The following is a 21501-nucleotide window of genomic DNA, read 5'->3' as shown; positions in this document are numbered from 1 at the left end:
GTTGGAGTTTGCCAAAAGGCACCTAAAGACTCAAATCATGAGAAACAAGATTCTCTGGTTTGATGAAACGAAGATTGAAATCTTTGGCCTGTATGCCAAGCGTCACGTCTGGAGGAAACCTTGCACCATCCCTATAATGAAGCATAGTGGTGGCATCATTGTGTTGTGGGGATGTTTTTCAGCGGCAGGGACTGGGAGACTCGTCAGGATCGAGGGAAAGATGAACAGAGTAAAGTACAGAGAGATCCTTGATGAAAACCTGCTCCAGAGCGCTCAGGACCTCAGACTGGGGTGAAGGTTCACCTTCCAATAGGACAATGACACTAAGCACACAGCCAAGACAATGCAGGAGTGGCTTCGGGACAAGTCTCTGAATGTCCTTGAATGACCCAGCCAGAGCCCGGACTTGAACCCAATCGAACATCTCTGGAGAGATGTGAAAATAGCTGTGCAACGACGCTCCCCATCCAACCTGACAGAGCTTGAGAGGATCTGCAGAGAAGAATGGGAGAAACTCCCCAAATACAGGTGTGCTAAGCTTGTATCATCATACCCAAAAAGACTCGAGGCTGTAATCGCTGCCAAAGGTGCTTCAACAAAGTACTGAGCAAAGGGTCTGAATGCTTATGTAGATGTAATATTTCAGTTTTTTATTTAAAAAAAATGTGCAATGTCTAAACCTTTTTTAGCTTTGTCATTATGAGGTATTGTGTTTAGATGGATGAGGGAAAAAACTATTTAGTACATTTTAGTCAGGCTGTAACGTAACAAAATGTGGAAAAAGTCAAGGGGTCTGAGTACTTTCCGAATGCATTGTGTGTGTGTGTGTGTGTGTGTGTGTGTGTGTGTGTGTGCTTTATTTATATATATATTGTACTTCATTTTGTTATACAGTGCAAGCTGTAGCATTTTATTGCTGAGACTATAAGGACACTCGATATGACACCATTCCTCTGCTTTTTATGCATAATGGAAGTCGAAGGAAGTTGACAACTTCAGCTAGGTTTATATGACTGGCGCCTAGCAACCATGGGTATCAGGACGTTAGCATATGGAATTTAACGTTGAGGGTGGTCAGAGTTCTTGTGTGGCTCAATTGGCAGAGCATAGCACTTGCAAGGCCAGGGTTGTGGGTTCGATTCCCATGGGGGACCAGTACAAATTGAAATGTATCCACTCACTGCTGTTAGTTGCTCTGGATACATGACCCTTTCCACACTACTGAGTTAAGCCAAACAGAGTTGTACTGTGCTAGCCTGGTTACTCATCTACCATATTGCTTACCTGTGGTGAGAAGGGAAATGTGAAAAGAAAATATCAGAGCCAACACAGTATGGGTTGTGTCTCATAATAGTTAGAAAATGGTACATACATGTTGGTACTCATATCTCTGGGTTGCCTGTGTGCATCTAAACCAATTTCTAACCCCAGATGTTCTTTCAGGTGGGGGACCAAGGCCACGAATGCAGCCTCTAGGAAAACTGACTGAATTGTTTATAATACTTCCTTTTATCTTTTATTTGAACAACTAACAATTTTATCCTATGTGGGTAGTGTATGTTACACATTATCTCTCACTCTGTCTTTCTCTCACACGCACACATCGCCCTGTCCCCATTCTACTACTCTGAAAAACTCTATGCGTGTGTATTTAGGCATTACAGATGTAGGATCTTAATTTGATCACTCTTTTGTTGCTGAGAATGCAGGAAATGCAAACTTGTATTAGAGTTTTAAAAATCCTTCTAAAGTTTGTAATTTCCACTTTCAAATGTCAGACTTGATTTTGCCATAGTGAAACATTTATCAAACCCTACAAAAATGTCCATTAATTATAATCCACATAATAATTTACAATTCCTGTTGCTGCAGGATTATTTTCCTGCTGTAGCAAACTGGCTCAAATTAAGATCCAACATATGTACCCTTCACTGCATACAGTACACTTGTCCTGGCGGGTATGTATCAAAGTTTTACAAATATTTCTACTTTACCTTGCTACTGCTAGCATACTTTACTGCTGGCATGCGGGTCTGTCTGTAACCAAATAAGGGCTGAAATTATTAGGATTAGCCCTATTCTTTCCTTGACTAAGAACTCCAAACTCTCATTCTGTAATGCATGTGTCATTGTTATGATATTGTGTTTATTGAGAGTGGGGTCCATCCTTGTGTCATGTTGCCATATATAGACTCATGTGGGAATAGTCCAAAGTCTGTGCTATTTTTGCTGCCGGCCCATCCCATAAAACCTTCCCCACCTTGCTTTCTCAGTCTCATGACCTGATCATAGCAGCCACGTTTTCAGCTATTGTAATCTTTCATATCTGGGGTGACCAATGGCCAATGATAAGAGATTGAGGGGAAAGGCTTGGCCTCAGAGCGCCATAGTGCATGTTCATTGATCATTCATACAATACATTTTCCTTCGTTATTAATATGGAGTTTGAGTTCAAGTGTGGTGTGTGTGTGTGTGTGGTGGAAGATGTTTGTGAGGCAACAAAGGGATGAGTAAATACGTCTGAGTGCAGTGTAACACGTCTGTCTGCAGTGTAACACGTCTGTGTGCTGTGTAACACGTCTGTGTGCTGTGTAACACGTCTGTGTGCTGTGCAACACGTCTCTGTGCAGTGCAACACGTCTCTGTGCAGTGTAACACGTCTGTCTGCATGCATGTGTAACACGTCTCTGTGCTGTGTAACACGTCTGTCTGCATGCATGTGTTTTTCTGCACGCTAAGGGGCAGGTTGGCTCTGTTATCATTCCATATCAGAGCTGCAGAGAGAGGCACAGCGAGAGCGAGAGAGATGCTCTCTGGGAGGGCTATTTTTAGCCCATATTCAGATGGAATCTGGGTTACGGAATTTCAAGATATGGAACAGAGATGCTCTCAAGCAGGTTCAGGTTCCATCCAAATATGCAAATGTTCGGAGATCAGTTGGGAAAGATCCTATCCCCTCAAGTAGCTGTGATTTACCTGAATGGATATAGCTGCCATCTTTTGAAAAGTAACACCAAACTCATATACATTCAACCTTCTAAGTGAGTAAGTAATCAACAATTGAGAGCTCTTAACAACGCCACATTGTCAGGGCTAGGCTAGCTAATCAGTTCCGTGTTTCCCGGTGTCACTTAATTGCAATATTCATTAAGGATAGTTCTGAGCTAAGAACTTGCCATGTGAAAAGGCAAAATATGTCTCCAAATGGTTTTATCTATTGTTCATGCCTTCTGTGTTTGGTAATAGGAAAAATAGCACTGTGTTATTTACATTTTTATCGGCATGTACTGCCGGTCTGGTCATTGGGACAAAAGCCTCCTTCTCACTGCTGACCTCTTCTAACGTCCTTTAATGTTCTTTGACGTCAACGTCCCTAATCAGTTTTCACCCTCAGTCACTAGACCAGTAGACCTGACCTGGGAGTTTACTCAAAATCAGAGCTATAGAGTGCCAGAGTCGGTATCCAAAAATGTTATAGATAATTTAGTCATCTATTTAGGCTAATTATCAAGGCTGACAGACATGCACACAGTTTAATGTTATTGTCTGTGTGTATATATTGAAACGTCTGTTGGTTACACTTAAGTGGAAATCTAAGGGTTACATACAGAAAAACAACATGTTTTCACATTTTTATTTAGAACACTTCACATGTTTACACATGTAGCTTCATGTTATCACATTTTGCTTTACATGTTGTCACATTGTGATCACATGAAAATGTGTTTTTGGAACACTTCACATGTGTTCACGTGAAAATGTGTTTTTGGAACACTTCACATGTGTTCACGTGAAAATGTGTTTTTGGAACACTTCACATGTGTTCACGTGAAATTCATGTGTTGTTCCATAAGGGGTGCTTATGTCAACTGACTTTACTCGTGACATAAAATAGCACTGAGGTAAGCAAGTTGGCTAGCATTAAACTTTGGGATTAGTTCTGTTTGTAAGCTGACAGCAATCCAGCAGACAGATATATTTATGACATCCGTTACATAATTACTATGTCAGTGATATGTAGCCCTTTCTATAACGGGTTCAAGTTAAGGTGACTTAATTCTGGATGGACTTTTTTGTAAAGTTATGTCGTCCCTGGAAATGGTTTCACTTTCTCAGTCCTGTGCCACTCTGGTCAGACAGACAGTGGCGGTGAACCTATCATCCAACCCAACAACCAGCAGCTATGGCCTCATCTTGACCTCATCAGACCTCTCTTACACCTCCCGTTCTCTGGGGAGAAAATGTGCGTCCTGTTTTTTTTACTCTCGCTTTCTAAATCGGGCCCCACGTCCTACGGAAACTAGCCCGGGGCTGTCCAGCGGGGTTGAAAGTTCACCCCGAACCAAAACAAAACAAAAGATCACGCACCAGGAATGTGTGACAAAGGACAGTAATATCCCAAATTCACTCATTTGGCCACCAGCCTGCTGACAGACTGCCCTACTATAAAAAAGGAATGATTGTCTTAGATGCACTCTCAACTCAGTTGACTGAAAGCAGTTGCTTTTGCAATTTGCAAGTTTATCCGGTCAATACTAACCTGCAGATCTCCTCGGTCATGTTCAGTAGGGCACACCATAGCAAAGTGTTTTGAAAACCGAAAACAAAAATGACTGTTTGTTATCGGACAAGTCCAGGTAGTCCCTCCCCTTGTCAAGCCGTTTTATTCCATTTAGTGCCAAATGAACATGACCCTGCACTGGGCCTTTGGGAATACCATGTTATGACTACGGAGAGCTTTTAGAAAGCTAGCTACCATTCCAGGTATCTTAATCTCTAACCATCTCTGTGTACTCACTGGAAAGAGAAACTAGAATACCAGTTTTCCAGCCTAAGTATGACCTGAGCTATATACTAACTTATCATACACAAGCTATTTTTATCCAGGCAACAGGGTACAAGGAGGAAGGGTGAAAGTCATACAGTCATAGCTTTCTAGTAAAGTACGCATGTATTCTTGACCATTCCTTTGTTGTACATGCATATTGTCATCAAGCATACACACACACACACACACACACACACTGAAGTGTATAGTATTAATCTAAACCACAAGAGGGAGACCAAAGGCAATGTAAGACGATAGTCAATGGGCTGCTCTAGTTGACACTATAGAAAGAATTAGATAAGATGATGGTGATCATTTCTACTGACTTTAAACAATATGTTTGTTACTTAACTCCTTGTGCCAAACAGGGGAATAACTTTGGCTCTGTAGTTCACATAGTTGTGACTGGGCGCGATGCAAACAGGTGACAAAAACCAAAACAAGTGAAAGCAAAGATTGTCTTAACTCCCCATGGCATTGTAGGGAGACATACAGTAAATGACTAATTTCTGAATAGTAGAGAGGTAGGTTAGCCTCGTACGAACCATCCTGATCTTGTGAGTTTATATTCTGTAACAGAGCGTAAGCTCATGAGATCAGGATGGTCTGTACGAGGCTAGAGGTAAGTAGAGCCGACACTCTCAACCAACACACAACATTAACAGTTAGGAAGCTCCGCGGGCTAGATTTGCATCCAGAGGAGCCACACACTGGCCAACTCGACCTATAACATCACATTTGCATCATGTTTTCATATTTTTCTTGTACTGGAAAATCTTTCCATTGTTCTGGAGGCTGCTAATGTTCCAAACAGTGACACATCACGACAGATAACCATCTCATATGGTCCCTCAGTTGCCAGTTTGCCTCACACTACTTTTGATATAATCCATGTTTTGATATGTCTGATTTATTTTTGTATGTTTTGAAATCAATCAATCGTTCAATTGATGTAAATAATTCTAGTCCTTCCGAGTCTGGTTTGCCACTGAAATAGTCAAACACATCTACCTCACTTACTTTAAATTTTAGTCATTTAGCAGACGCTCTTATCCAGAGCGACTTACAGTAGAGTGCATACATTTTATTACATTATGCCAATTGTGCGTCGCCCCACGGACCTCCCGGTTGCGGCCGGCTGCGACAGAGCCTGGGCGCGAACCCAGCCCAGCCTGGGCGCGAACCCAGAGACTCTGGTGGCGCAGCTAGCACTGCGATGCAGTGCCCTAGACCACTGCGCCACCCGGGAGGTACTTTAGATCACAAAGTACTACTTTAGTCAGTGTATCTGTCATCTTTGAATTAGTTTACTACATCTTATTGGGGTTTGAAAGGACTTCTTTAATGATTCATTTTCTCAACAATGCTTTACTTTGAGGATGGCTTTTATTGGTTGTCAGGGCATTTGTCTGTTCATCCACACTAACCTTAAAATGACCCAGACAACACCTCCATCCTATCATATTGGGAGATTGTCTTTGGCTCTCGCTCACTACATGGATATACTCTCCACTGTTGATGGAGGCACTGCCCAGCTGTGCTGCTAGGACATGGATGCTGATATGCAAACACATGAACTCGTTTGCATATATTCCATTGCATTTGCATTGTGCCTTTTTTTCTCAAAGCTTGAGGTGCTGTTATATTCACACCTTTGGATTCTCTACTAAACTCAGCAAAAAAAGAAACGTCCCTTTTTTAGGACCCTGTCTTTCAAAGATAATTAATAAAATCCAAATAACTTCACAGATCTTCATTGTAAATGGTTTAAACACTGTTTCCCATGCTTGTTCAATGAACCATGAAAAATGTATGAACATGAACCTGTGGAACGGTCATTGAGACACTAACAGCTTACAGACGGTAGGCAATTAAGGTCACAGTTATGAAAGCTTAGGACACTAAAGAGGCCTTTCTACTGACTCTGAAAAACACCAAAAGAAAGATGCCCAGGGTCCCTGCTCATCTGTGTGAACGTGCCTTAGGCATGATGCAAGGAGGCATGAAGACTGCAGATGTGGCCAGGACAATAAATTGCAATGTCCGTACTGTGAAACGCCTAAGACAGCGCTACAGGGAGACATTACGGATAGCTGATCGTCCTCGCAGTGGCAGACCATGTGTAACAACATCTGCACAGGATCGGTACATCCGAACATCACACCTGCGGGATAGGTACAGGATGGCAACAACAACTGCCCGAGTTACACCAGGAACGCACAATCCCTCCATCAGTGCTCAGACTGTCCTCAATAGGCTGAGAGAGGCTGGACTGAGGGCTTGTAGGCCTGTTGTAAGGCAGGTCTTCACCAGACATCACCGGCAACAACGTCGTCTATGGGCACAAACCCACCGGCGCTGGACTACAGGACTGGCAAAAAGTGCTCTTCACTGACGAGTCGCGGTTTTGTCTCACCAGGGGTGATGGTCGGATTCGTGTTTATCGTCGAAGGAATGAGCGTTACACCGAGGCCTGTACTCTGGAGCGGGATCGATTTGGAGGTGGAGGGTCCGTCATGGTCTGGGGCGGTGTGTCACAGCATCATCGGACTGAGCTTGTTGTCATTGCAGGTAATCTCAACCCTGTGCGTTACAGGGAAGACATCCACTTCCCTCGTGGTACCCTTCTTGCAGGCTCATCCTGACATGACCCTCCAGCATGACAATGCCACCAGCCAGACTGCTCGTTCTGTGTGATTTCCTGCAAGACAGGAATGTCAGTGTTCTGCCAGGGCCAGTGAAGAGCACAGATCTCAATCCCATTGAGCACGTCTGGGACCTGTTGGATCGGAGGGTGAGGGCCAGGGCCATTCGCCCCAGAAATGTCCGGGAACTTGCAGGTGCCTTGGTGGTAGAGTGGGGTAACATCTCACAGCAAGAACTGGCAAATCTGGTGCAGTCCATGAGGAGGAGATGTACTGCAGTACTTAATGCAGCTGGTGGCCACACCAGATACTGACTGTTACTTTTGATTTTGACCCTCCCTTTGTTCAGGCACACATGATTCCATTTCTGTTAGTCACATGTCTGTGGAACTTGTTCAGTTCATGTATCAGTTGTTGAACCTTATGTTCATACAAATATTTACACATGTTAAGTTTGCTGAAAATTAAAGCAGTTGACAGTGAGAGGACGTTTCTTTTTTTGCTAAGTTTCTTATTGTAGTGTGGCATTTTGTATTGCTACAGATGAAAGAGAACCTACTAGGCTATAGAGTAGGCTATAGTAGGCCTATGTCAAGTTAATAGGCTATTTCAGAGAAATTTGAATAGCAGAAAACAACTAGTTTTTTAATTATCTTTTGTATAGAGTTTAACAGTGTTATTAGTTGGTTTTGTAATATGATCCATATGGTTTGTGTGATTATAACGCTGGTGCGCGGCCCTGGTTAACCTCCATTTACCGGTGTTTGCAAGCACCTGTGAAATGATTTACGCACGCAAAGTGGATAGGGAAATGATTTGTGTAGGAAACGTGATTAAAGTGTCTGTCTGGATCAAACATAAACCCGTTTTTGGAAACAATTGTACTATATTATTCACCAATTATTTTACACTGAACAGCCTATTGAAACGAAACTTTTCGGCGCACATTTTATTAGATAAACGCAGCCTATCTTTTTGTTTGTTGTACATGTGAAAGTAAGAAATGTTGTTTTAAACTGGGTATTCAAACAGTGGTAAGGTGGCGCGCGCTCTGTGAGGTGTTTCTCTTTCGGTGCAGTGTGACTTCCTGGTGCTACAGAGAGAGGCAGTGCTGAGTTAAAGGGACCGAAACACAAACAGAATTTTAGACCGGAAAAATAGAGAGTGGGAAGCAGGAGCGAGAGAGAAGAGCAGTTGGCTGGCTTCCAGATTCAGCCCCGCTCCACTCTTTGCATATTTATGAAGTCAATGTATCTTTTTGTTCTATTTATGATGCACATATTTATTAGAATCGACTGAATCCACTGGGTTGGGTTTGACAAGGGGTTAAAACGAAATTGTAACGGGGAAGATTTTTTTCTGAGCGACGGAGAAGTGGCGCACGGATTTTTCGCCCTATTTCTTCTCCTTTTATATTGAACGTAGGATTTGCATTAGCTGTTATTTTATACTTTCTTTTTACGAGAAGAGCTCAGCGGAAGATGGGGTGTTTGGGCAACAGCAAGACTGAAGATCAACGCATCGATGAAAAGGCACAAAGAGAAGCGAATAAAAAAATCGAGAAACAATTACAAAAGGAAAGACAAGCATATAAAGCCACACACCGACTGCTTTTATTGGGTAAGGTCCAGAAGGTGGATGTGATAACGGATATGTATCATGTATGTTTTCAGATTCGCCCCCAGCCCACATATGTTGACAGGTCTCGCAAGCGAGCGCTGACTGAATCGTCAGATGGATTGTACAATTGGCATGGATTTTAAACACCAGCATATGCGGCACTCAAGTACATTCTTATATTTTAGCAATGGCTCCATTTCCTTATGCTTCATCTGTGTTTTATTTCGAAGGGGCCGGAGAGTCTGGGAAAAGTACGATTGTCAAGCAGATGCGGATTCTGCACGTCAATGGCTTTAATGCAGAGTAAGTACCCGTTATTTCATTTATTTAAAATTATTTACGTGCAAAATTGGACATATTCCTGTTCTGTTTTGATAGTGTTGAGTATTAAAATATATTTTCTTGTTGTCATTTTGATTTGTTTGATGTAAGATAAGAAAAGGATCGAGGATTGGGTAGACGTTTCTTTGCTCTGTAGCACTGCAGTGTCCATCGGGCCCAATGGTTTAGCAACAGCATGGCAACAAGCCTGCTATGTCCAACTGATTTCTAATAGCTGTCACGGTGATAAAGACGACATAGTAGCAGATTTAGGCCTACTTGTGGTCGAGATTATGCGTGTCAAAACACTGACAGATACATGTTACGCTGTATTTACAGTTGCTATTGCATTATAATGTGGACCCCCAAAAAATACATCTCAACTGAATTCATGTGTTGAAATAAAAACCTTCTGCGACAGTAATGTGTGCAGTGGTATTTTAAAACGGTGCTAAAACGATGTATCTTTATATGTATGTGTCAATGTATCCCACTGGACACAGGCGTCAATTCAAGGTCTATTCCACGTTGGCTCAACGTAATTTCATTGAAATGACGTGTGAACAATGTTGATTCAACCAGTGTGTGCCCAGTGGGATCTTTCTATGGTTTATGATATCCTACTATATTCAATCTAGACTTGGTTACATTGTAGTTTGATTTGGTTACATTGTGCACTGTAGTATATGCTTCTGTATAGACTGTAGTGTATTGACTACGTTTTTTAGGAAATTAATGATGATACCCAATCGTAAACTGTCCTCAATATTTATATCTTTAATAATACATTTTATATTATTTGAGAAAATGGACCAAGTAAATACAGTCTATGCTTAATTTCCATCCACCTTTGGTTCTAAATGAGACGCATCTCGTTGAATATTGGTGTAGCATAGGCTAGCCTAATGTAATAGCTTAAAAAGTAAACTTTCAAATAACATTTTAGCACAAAACATCATTACTGTTAATTTACAAATTGTGAGTATTACTTAATAGGCTATTAGGCCTATGATGGTTTGCATTAGTGGTGATATGAGACAACCTTTCCTTTCTGTGGGGCAGCATAAAGATTCCTTTAATGAATCCAATTATAATTTTTAAGGTATTTAATTCATGTTTAACAGACCTATTTGTATATGTTGTTTCTCCACCCAGGGAAAAGAAACAGAAAGTCCTGGATATTCGGAAAAATGTGAAGGATGCCATTGTGGTAAGTTGATGATGTGCTGAGATTTGTATGATAGAATATGGTCACACCCTATGAGGTTGTTTCCTGCAATCCCATTTTACTGATTAGACTGGCTTATCCCACATTTATCCAGCTTAATGTCTAATGTTTTTGTTTTTATCCGCTTTTTAGACGGTAGTTTCGGCGATGAGCACGTTAATACCCCCAGTTCCAATAGGCAACCCAGCAAACGAGTCCAGAATTGACTACATCAAAAGTATAGCACCTCTCTCGGACTTCGACTACACAGAGGTAAGGGCGACTGACCGACCGTCAAACACTGTCATTAATGCTTTATAGTCTTTGACGCTGATTTCTGTCTGTCTGTCTTTGTCTCTCTACAGCTTGTTAGTTATGCCCTGAGAAGCAACTTTAAGGCATTGATCAGGCCTGCTATTGATAGACTATCCAACTGATTGAATTTACTCATTCAGTGGACACTCTAACACAAATGTTTTCTAAGTTTATTTATAGTCAAGTTGTTCAATGTGGAGTCTAAATGCTGATGCCAAATATACGGTCACCATGAAAAAGCGGTTATGTAGGCCTATACTCAAATAGCAGTAATCTAAATTAGCCACATTCACTAGTGTCCTTTTTTAAAGCTGTAATCAGACTAGTTTAGTAGGCCTGGTGGATGGACATTTTTGCCAATGGGGAGGAGTCATATGCTTCAGACAATCAACCACAGCACTATTTGCAATTACTTCCTTGAGGAAACAACGAGAAGCGAGTTATTCAAGTTTGTACTGAGAAGTGTTCAGATCCTACTCACAAAGGATAAGATTCCAGTCAAAACCACAAACTACTGAGCCATAAGCTACATGATTAGGTCATTTATAAATGTATGAACCATTACAGGGTTTAATAATAATAACAAGTTGTAAATGCTTTACTGAATTGTGTAATATGAATGACTACCTGAGCTCTGCAACAGGTTCTACAAATGCCCAGTAGTAGGCTACTGTGGATACCTTGGATGTTTTCTTTACTTTGGATTTGAATGAAAGGGCCTGATGTGGGCAAATAGATGACATCACTCCTGGTGTTTGCTTTCAATGATATCTCCCAGCTATGAAATGAATTGTTGTATGAAGTTAACAGTACTTTGTATGAGCCAGAGAAAATAGATAGACCTGTATTTGACTCCCTGGAAATATATGATATTTTAGAAATATGTCATTTTAGAAGATGCTGTTATCCAGAGCGATGAGGGGTTATGTACATTGCTCAAGGGCACATGGAGGGAGGGGGGGGGGGGGGGAAATCACCTTGTCAGCTCTGGGATTCAAACCAGCAACCTATCAGTTACTGGTCCAATATTCTTAACCACAAGGCTACCTGCTGCCTTATACACAGTATATACCCTATAACGTAGGGCCCAGGGGTTTGTTTGATCATGTCACATGACCTTGAGCTTACCCTTTTCTTTAAAGCTTTTTCATCGAACTGTTCACTATTGCATTCATAAAAAAAATATGTCGCTCTGGATTATAGCATCTGCTAAATGTAAATGTTATTTTGTTGTAATTCTCATTTCTTGAAAGGCTTGAAATAAAAAACCGTAACATGACATGATTTAACTAAAACAAGAGAGTTACTATTGGCTGTGATATTTGTTGTTACGTCCTCCCATTGGAATGTCCACAAAATAGGACATAGGTCCAAAAGTTTGCTCCAATCAGTAACCTTGTTTTTTCAGACAGTGAGTAAGGGGAGGCTGGCCCAGTGTGCAAGCTGGGCACATCTGTTGGACTAGATAAATACTAATCAACTGTTACATGATGAGTCTGCTTCCTAGAAAAAGCTTTTAGTAACCTAATTTAGTTTTTTTGGAGGAGGGGTGAGTTTGGGGGAGTGCATCGTTAGACATTTAAATTAAAGCGTCCCTTCTTCCTCACAAGGAATTGTTTGATGCCTTCTCTGCGTTCACTGGGTCAAGGCAAGGCAGACAAAGCGTTGGTCTGTTGGTGTTGAGGTGTTACGAAAGAATCCAAACAGTAGTTTCTTTTAGTGTTTTAGATTCCCTGTGTTGGTTCTGAGACGTTGCAGACGACATGAAACGGATGACGAGAATATGGTTCTGCTCCAGGATGTGTTGATGCTGAGTTATCTAATGCTTTTAACTTTGTACTGTACAAGCCCTGATGAAGGCCGTTGTGAGTTTGACATTGGCTTGCTAATGATAAGCAGTGGTTGTGATTGTCCGACAAACTTGAAATATGGGACTTTCAAAAGTTTATTTGACCCCAAGATGTGGATATTTCAAGCTTTCGTTTCCTGTATTTAGTGTTTTCAATTTGTTTTTATAACGGGACGTTGTAAAGAAGAGGTGGTACATAAAGTTTATTGCATTGCGTCTCAAACATGTTCAGGTCAGACATTTTGAGTTGGATCTGATATTTCAACCGAGTGCTTTTGCTTTAGCGTTCAAATTAAAGCTGATTAGAACGCCATTTCAGTCCTATTCTCTCGTGTTGCCCAGTTGTTGGAGGTGTCGGTCCGTCCGTTTGTGTATTTATACTAGTGGAGATGCATACTGTATTACTAGTCTGTCAAAACATGGACAGTAGGAACAGTAGATGTTTTGGCTGCAACACACAGGCTTCATTAATTAGGCCTATTATGTAATGGCGCATCGATTTCTGTTAGTAAACATGTTGGCTAGAGGCTCAGAGACAAAGAGAGGCCCTCGCAGCAACCAAACGACTTAATAATTTCCCTCTAAAGCAGGTCTGTGTTTTATGTCTGGCCTCCCATGTCACATGTACGGCCCTGTTTCTGCTGGGACTCAAAACCCTCTTTGTCTACTACAGCAGAGATTCAAAATGCAATTTTTCCTCAAATCGGATTTTAAAAAATTACAATAATACATTTCAGCATTGGCCTCCGCTGAAGATTTGACATTTGATGTGATGTCTTTACTTCCATGCTAGGCTATATAGGCCTTTAGGTAAATCATATCATCCAATTAGCTTCTTAATGTTGCTAAAAAACAGACTTTAAAAAGAGTCCGGTGTTGAGAAATAAATGGATTTGTCCACGTTTTTTCTAATTTAAACCTGAATGAATGAAATTATGCCTTCAACTAAATTCACAATGCCCACACACACACACTTTCAAAATGGTTCCTTTCAGATTATTAAAACAATAAAATGCAGAGTCTGCATACCATACGCTTTAATCTCTACCCACCCGCATTCGTTGATAATTGAGTATCACAGTAGTCCATTTTTTCATACTGCAATATGAAACCGCGAATAGACGTGTTTCTTTTTTTTCAAAGATTGTTCAGTGATTTATTTAGGGGGGGAAAAAATATATGGCTTGTGTTGCTGTGGCCCTGGCTCAAATGCTTATATTGGCAGCAGGTGACATACACCCTTGGTTAAAAACCACTGCTTTAAAGGCCCAATCAACAGTTGAACAATAATAAAGTGGATCACCCCACATCTGTTTTGGTAAAAAGCTGAAGGATGGGTCTGGAGAAATGTAATTACTCTCAAATTCATAGATAGCGCTATGGACTGACCATCCATGATATCAAACATTGGAGTAGAACAATCTTATACCCTGGGTTCTGACCAGGTGCCACAGTTGAACTAAGTTCATGAGGAATTTATAAGTTATATATATATACCCATTTATTCTTGAAGAATATATCATTCATTTATAAGTTTAAAAATGGATGTAGCAACTACAGATTTCCCCTTTCTCAAAATAACGCCTCAGCAGTTGAGCATTTGATTGTGGTTACATAATTGAAGAGCATTAATTTTTTTTATCCATTCCAAGATTTCTTGACATGGTGCCAGTAGCGGCTAGACTAGAATAATCGTAGATAGTATTTTGGGCCTGCGACTTGGCTCCAATGCATTCTCGTGTTCAGTTTGCTCTGCTTTTTGCATTTGCCCGAAGTTGACATGTGATACTTCATTATGCAACATCACGACTACACTTTATCTACTTGTCTATCTATTCTATTTAGCGGGAAATATTGATGGCAGATGCAGGTGTTAAGCGGAAACTATCAATGATATAAAACGCACGTTAATATCTCCTGTAAATTGCGGAATCTACCAATGAATACATCTATCTGAGACAACTACAGAATTGTCAATACAAAACATACGAATGGGTTTGGCCAATATGGTGAGAATGCGGTACCTGGCCATAGGTATGAAACGGTTAAGGAGACGTAAGCTAAGTACACATCGTTCCGTTTGCTGTCTTTCACGGGCGCCTCCATTAGAGACCGTAAACTGTACACTGCGTTTATTCAGGCTGTGTCACGAGCATCCCTAAACCCGAGCCCTGAGGAGTGTCTCCTGCTTCTCTACACACACACACACACAGCTTGATCATATTAGGCCTCCTTTGTTAAGCCATCGGAAGAGGAGAGAGAAGCGCCAGTGGGTTTTTAGATTGTCGGCTGGAGGGACGCTCCAGAGTGTAATGGACGACAGGGCTGGAATGGTGGACAGGATTGATACCATACAGTACGATATGGAGTAAACTGCCTCTCTTTAACTTCATTAAGCCTACTTAGTATACATACAGTATATTGGGCGTTGGCCACCATGAGCCAGAACAGCTTCAATGCACCTTGGCATAGATTCTACAAGTGTCTGGAAGTCTAGATGCGACACCATTGTTCCACGAGAAACTCCATAATTTGGTGTTTTGTTGATGGTGGTTGAAAACTCTGTCTGAGGCACCACTTCAGAATCTCCCATAAGTGTTCAACTAGGTTGAGATCTGGTGACTGAGATGGCCATGGCATATGGTTTACATCGTATTCATGCTCATCAAAGCATTCAGTGACCACTCGTGCCCTTTGAAAAAGGGGCATTGTCATCCTATGGGGGCATAGCCATGGTAGACAAAATAATGGCCTGCCCATTATCATTATACATGACCGTAAGCATGATATTAATTGCTTAATTAACTCAGAAACAACACCTGTGTGGAAGCACCTGCTTTCAATATACTTTGTATACTCATGCGTTTCCATTATTTTGGGGCAGTTACCTGTAGTATGTGTAAGCCGTCAGATCAGTCCTACGTTCTTTAGTAGGCCAATGATGGCAAGTTGAAGACCGATATGCTTTAAAATCCAAATAAAATGATCATATGAGACACAGACCTCTAGTCTTCAGACATGCATAGGCAATGGCGTTTTGTAATGCTTGTTGAAGACACTGAATACTACTGTATAATTGTGTGCCCTCCCGAACTTCCTTAAACTGGATTAAAAGCGACCATTGCTAATTGTGGATTAATCCTGAAGTGCTGTGTGACATGTTAGTAAAATGTTACCTCATAGGGCTTTTTTTGGTCTAAGGAGTGTGTATGTCAGGCTAGCATTTCAACACATTGTCACCGACAGATCCATTTCAGTGCTGTTCTTCTCTTTGTCTGCCAGTGAAAAATTCATATATCAAGAAGAGTTGGTAACAAGACCAGATGTTCTCTTACTCTCTTCTCTCATTTGCTCTCTCTTTCTCTTACTCTCTTCTCTCATTTGTTCTCTCTTGTTTTCTCTCTTTCTCTTACTCTCTCCTCTCGTTTGCTCTCTGTTTTCTCTCTTCTCTTACTCTCTTCTCTCGTTTGTTCTCTCGTTTTCTCTCTTTCTCTTACTCTCTTCTCTCGTTTGCTCTCTCGTTTGCTCTTTCTCTTACTCCTCTCGTTTGCTCTCGTTTTCTCTCTCTTTCTCTTACTCTCTTCTCTCGTTTGCTCTCTGTTTTCTCTCTTTCTCTTACTCTCTTCTCTCGTTTGCTCTCTCGTTTGCTCTTTCTCTTACTCCTCTCGTTTGCTCTGTTTTCTCTCTTTCTCTTACTCTCTTCTCTCGTTTGCTCTCTCGTTTGCTCTTTCTCTTACTCCTCTCGTTTTCTCTCGTTTTCTCTCTCTTTCTCTTACTCTCTTCTCTCGTTTGCTCTCGTCTTCTCTCTCACGCGCACGCTCCCCTTCTCTTTTGCGCTCCCCTTCTCTCTAGATCTCTTCCTGTTAATCCTTTGTCTAGGGCTCCTTTGCTCTGGCCTGCATCACCATTTCCTGACGGCAGCCATTTACACCAGATTATCTTAGTGACAGACTGACAGACAGGCAAAAGGGCAGAGAGACAGTTGTGTGTGTGTGTGTGTTTGACAGGAAGGGGTGTTTTGAAGTGTAACAGGACGTATCTGAGAGACGCAGGATCATGCCTCGCTGGCGTTGTGACCAGCATTATGTCTCCCCTGACGGTTTTGTCTGAGGGTGTGTGTTGTGTTCGAGAACTATTAGGTGCTAAAAATATCCTCTTCATTTTGTTGATGACTCATCGTAGCTTTATGTGTGACAGGAAAGCTAAACCTGGGGCAGAAAAGCAGGCTCTGTGATAGAGTGGGATTCCTGAGAAATTGCATAATGCATAGCTGTGCGTTGACAAATATATCTAAGAATCCTTTGTCTGATTGTACTCTGAAATTTGGTTTCTGAGCAGAAATTCATTCAAGGGAGTTGTTCTTGGGGCTTCTTGTTTTGATGTTGTTTTCATTAAAGTTGATTCAAAAAAGGATGGCCATGACTAACAATGTGGAAATTGCAACGTGAGTTTTATGGAACATGCATACAATTGTATTCAACCCTGCATCCATACGCACAAACAACTGAAACACTTGAACATTTAATTGAGCGTTTAGTGACAGCAAACCGTAGCTGACAGGCAGGCTACCAAAAAGGCTTTTTATTTCATTGTAAGTGTGCTCATTACTTGTTACACATGGCTGAGGATGTCGTCTCACCAGAATGTAGATTTGTCTGTGAAGGTTACCATAACATTGTTAGTGTTGCAGAAGACACGGCTAGTACCCCCCTCTCTCCCTCCAACCACCCACACACACTTGTTTTGAATGGAACATCCCCAGTGAAAACATGGCCTTCCTGGGTTCTAGGTCAGGTACCAGACCACAGGCGCTGCCTGAACCCTGCCTAACCCATCACTTAGCACCCACCTGGACAGAACTGTGGCCCTAAAAATGAACAAACACGCCATAGATTGAGACCCTACCCTGGGAGCTCAAATGTTGTGGCACTAAAGACAGTGGTATCCTAGCACAATCTCCCTCACTGATCCACTGGAGGGTATACAAGGGGGAGTGTTGATAACTAGGGTAGCAGTGTGGAGGGACTGGAGGAAGCCCCAAAGTGGCCAGGGGCGCCATTAGCCAAAGCCCCTTGGCACAGGACTAGCTCTGTTTAACACACTCCTAATTACTCTTTTTACCATCGCTTCATCGCTAATGAAGGCCTAGGTACAGTAAAGGACATACTTGTTAAATGGGCATCAGGGTTTTGTTAACGTGTTTTTGTGTCACCAGGTGTTCCCCAGGGCTCAGTGTTGGGCCTTGTGAGTTTTGACTGTGGGGACCCACAGAGCCGCTTTAGTGATCCCCAGCCATGTGATATGCTGCCTGTCACAGGCTACATACATTCTTTACAGTTCCTTTGGTTTTAGCTCGGGTGATTTTCCAGCAATTTAAACTGGTGTAAATTTGGATTTCATTAACAGCGTTTAGACAGGCAGCCCAATTCTGATCATTTTTTCCACTAATTGGTCTTTTGACCAATCAATCGCATTAGATCTTTTCACGTCAGATCTTTTCAGAGCTGATCTGATTGGTCAAAAGACCTTTTAGTGAAAAGAATATCAGAATTGGGCTGCCTGTCTAAACGCAGCCGAAGTCGTGGATTTCACTTATTTTCGAGGTGGATTTAACTAGGCTGGGTACCTCCTCATTTCTACACTCCACAATGCTCAATCATTCACTTGCTAAGTCAAAAACAATTTGACAAAATTGTAGAAACAGATGGGCTGGGTGTTTGTCACTTGGAAATAGTAGTTCTAAGACATTTTAGAGCACCCTTGTTGTGCTCCCTGTTTTGGTCCAGTGCAAGTAATAACTCATTAATTTGGGGAAAAACATCTAATTTTCCTGTCACAAGACAGATAGTACCTGGCTCAGTGTTGCTGTAACATAATAACATGGCACACGTTAAAGCAACATCCCTGTATCTTCTCCAGTCTCCCTGTAAACACATAGTACAGCAGCATCTGGGCTGATATAGGCAGCAGAGCATATGAACTGGCTCGGTGTCCTCCCGCTTCTTTCCTCCTCTCCGCTTATCAACTTCCTGTTCCCGCGGTAAGATCATCAGCCTTGACTAGGAAACTGCCCTGGCAGAGAGACGCACTCTGCTTTGTGGAGAAAGAGAGATCCTGACTCTGCTTTGCATGTGGAGAAAGAGATCCCCACTCTGCTTTGTGGAGAGCGACATCCTGACTCTGCTTTGTGGAGAGAGCGAGACATCCTGACTCTGCTTTGTGGAGAGAGCGAGACATCCTGACTCTGCTTTGTGGAGAGAGCGAGACATCCTGACTCTGCTTTGTGGAGAGAGCGACTCTGCTGGGTCAGTACATCAAAATGTCACCTGGAACTAATGGGGGCAAAGAGGAAGTCCGAGAGGTGCGGTTGTGATCATATACAGAGCTGTATTTCAGTGGAGACATTAAACCTGATAAGTGACGCTTAGTAAGTCGTTTTGGAGCGTTTTTTATTTGTTATGAAATATCATAGGAACTATGTAAGAATTTTTTTCTTGCAATTTGCACATTCCAGTGTGTGGAAGGATGATTTTTCCCCTCTGATGGCAGCTTTGAGGCGTGCGTGGTGAAAACCTTTCTCTACCACCGTATGAAAGTAAACTATGACAATATGACTAAATGTCCTACTGTGTTGGGTTTCTGGAAAATGGTTGACACATGGTAGATAGTAGGGATGTCCATATTTTCCTTTTAAGACCAATCGATACGTTTCTAGATAGATGGGCTCTGATATGATACAGGAATGATACGTTTTATACTGAACGAAAAATATAAACACAACATGTAAAGTGTTGGTCCCATGTTTCATGGGCTGAAATAAAATATCCCAGAAATGTTCCATAAGCACAAAAAGCTTATTTCGCTCAAATTTTGTGCACAAATGTGTTTACATCCCTGTAAGTGAGCATTTCCATCCACCTGATGTGTGTGACATATCAAGAAGCTGATTAAACAACAAGATCATTACACAGGTGCACCTTGTGCTGGGGACAATAAAGGAGACTCTAAAGTGTGTTACACAACACAATGCTACAGATGTCTCAAGTTGAGGGAGCGCACAATTTGCATGGTGACTGCAGGAATGTCCATCAGAGCTGTTGCCAGAGAATTGAATGTTTATTTCTCTACCAACATCGTTTTAGAGAATTTGACAGTATGTCCAACCGGCATCTTAACCACAGACAACGTGTAACCATTCCAGCCATGACATCCACATATAACTTCTTCTCCTGTGGGATTGTCTGAGACCAGTCACCCGGACAGCTGATAAAACTGAGGAGTATTTCTGTTTGTAATAAAGCCCTTTTGTGGGGAAAAAGTCAATTTGATTGGCTGGGCCTGGCTCCCATGTGGGTGGGCCTATGCCCTCCCAGGCCCACTCATGGCTGCGCCCCTGCCCAGTTATGTGAAATCCACAAATTAGGGCCTAATACATTTTATTTAAATTGACTGATTTCCTTATAGTAACTGTAACTCAGTAAAATCTTTGAAATTGTTGCATTTATATTTTGTGCGATTCGTTTTGATTAGAGAACGGATCGATGCGATATGATTTGATGCACTAACATTTGTTGCATAAACACATTTTCCATTGTACATTAACATCTGTGGCTGATGGAGCTCATGAGCTGTGCCTCTCTGAGCTGGGTCTGTCTGAGCTGACCTCTCTCTCTCTGTGTGTGTGTGTGTGTGTCTATGGTGTATGTACTATGTAGGCAACTGATCTGAGCTATAAGGTAGACTAGGGATCTACCAACCCACTACCAATAAGATTAGGGGGGGGGGGGGGGCAATGTTTTTTTGTCCCACGTACTTTGGTTCTGAAATCACCATCACCCACTAATATGTAAATATTTATTCTTTACAAATTAGCTATGACATATGAATATATAGCACAACTTTGGATTTCACCCCCCCATCTCAAAATCCAATTGTTTTGACCATTTGGAAGTTGTAATGAAGTGATCTTCTACTCTCTCCCTTCGGCCATGCAGTGTGCCCTTGCAAAAGTGATTGTGTTCCCCATTAGGAAATTATAAGCTTTACCTTGTACAGTATATCTAAAAATAGCATATACACTGATTTTGTTTAAAGAAAAACTACCAAAACTATTGCCTAAGGTAAACCTGAACAATCAAAATAAAATCAAAATTGGGTGTTGAGAATTATTGGGACAAATGATCTTGTTGGGACAAGTAACTTTCGAAAGTGAATAATCTGTCCTACCTTGTTCGATGGACAAGTAGATAAAACAAGTTAATGTCAAGCCCTGTTTAGCATTTGAGTTTGTTTTGAGTGTCTGTTGCCATTTGTTTGCCTGTGTTGTGGTTATTATGTGATGACCCCACCAGGGGACTAATTATTGTATACCCATCTCTCGACTCTCTCTAAGGAACGAGCCTCTGTTTCTCAGAACCTCCCTCTCTCCTCTGTTCGTCTTCCTGCCTCCAATCATCCCTCCCTTCTCCCTCCCTCCCTCTTTCCTATTGGTATACTTCTGAGGCAGAAGACAGCGAACAGTGTGTTTGTGTTGTGTCCAAAAAAGCGTTTTGGATTTTAGCGCTGGTTTGTCCCTAAAAGTTCAGCATTATATTGTCTTGTCGTTCTCGGTTTGGATATTAAAAGTTCATCTTTATACAGTATGTCTCTCTGGCTCTCTAAAAGCCACCAGTATCATGTGAGATTAGCCCTGTCCTCATATGATACAAGTTCCCTT

General features: G+C 41.7%; 1 protein-coding gene across 2 annotated transcripts in view; it reads left to right on the top strand.

The window, feature by feature from the left end:
- LOC139531791 (guanine nucleotide-binding protein G(olf) subunit alpha-like) overlaps positions 1-21501 on the top strand; it is a 59999-nt gene that overhangs the window by 6611 nt on the left and 31887 nt on the right. Inside the window, exons 1-4 of one of the 2 annotated variants that reach the window (XM_071328636.1) lie at positions 8523-9093; positions 9324-9396; positions 10570-10624; positions 10775-10894. In XM_071328636.1, coding sequence (XP_071184737.1) covers positions 8955-9093; positions 9324-9396; positions 10570-10624; positions 10775-10894 — 387 coding nt within the window. In that variant the 5' untranslated portion in view covers positions 8523-8954. Of the gene's footprint in view, positions 1-8522; positions 9094-9323; positions 9397-10569; positions 10625-10774; positions 10895-21501 lie in introns of those variants that run through there. The other variant, XM_071328635.1, reaches the window with a different exon arrangement.

Source organism: Salvelinus alpinus, chromosome 10 (genome assembly GCF_045679555.1).
Source record: "Salvelinus alpinus chromosome 10, SLU_Salpinus.1, whole genome shotgun sequence".
Taxonomy (NCBI): domain Eukaryota; kingdom Metazoa; phylum Chordata; class Actinopteri; order Salmoniformes; family Salmonidae; genus Salvelinus; species Salvelinus alpinus.
Note: the sequence above shows the minus strand (reverse complement) of the source record. Positions and strands in the feature narration are given on the sequence as shown.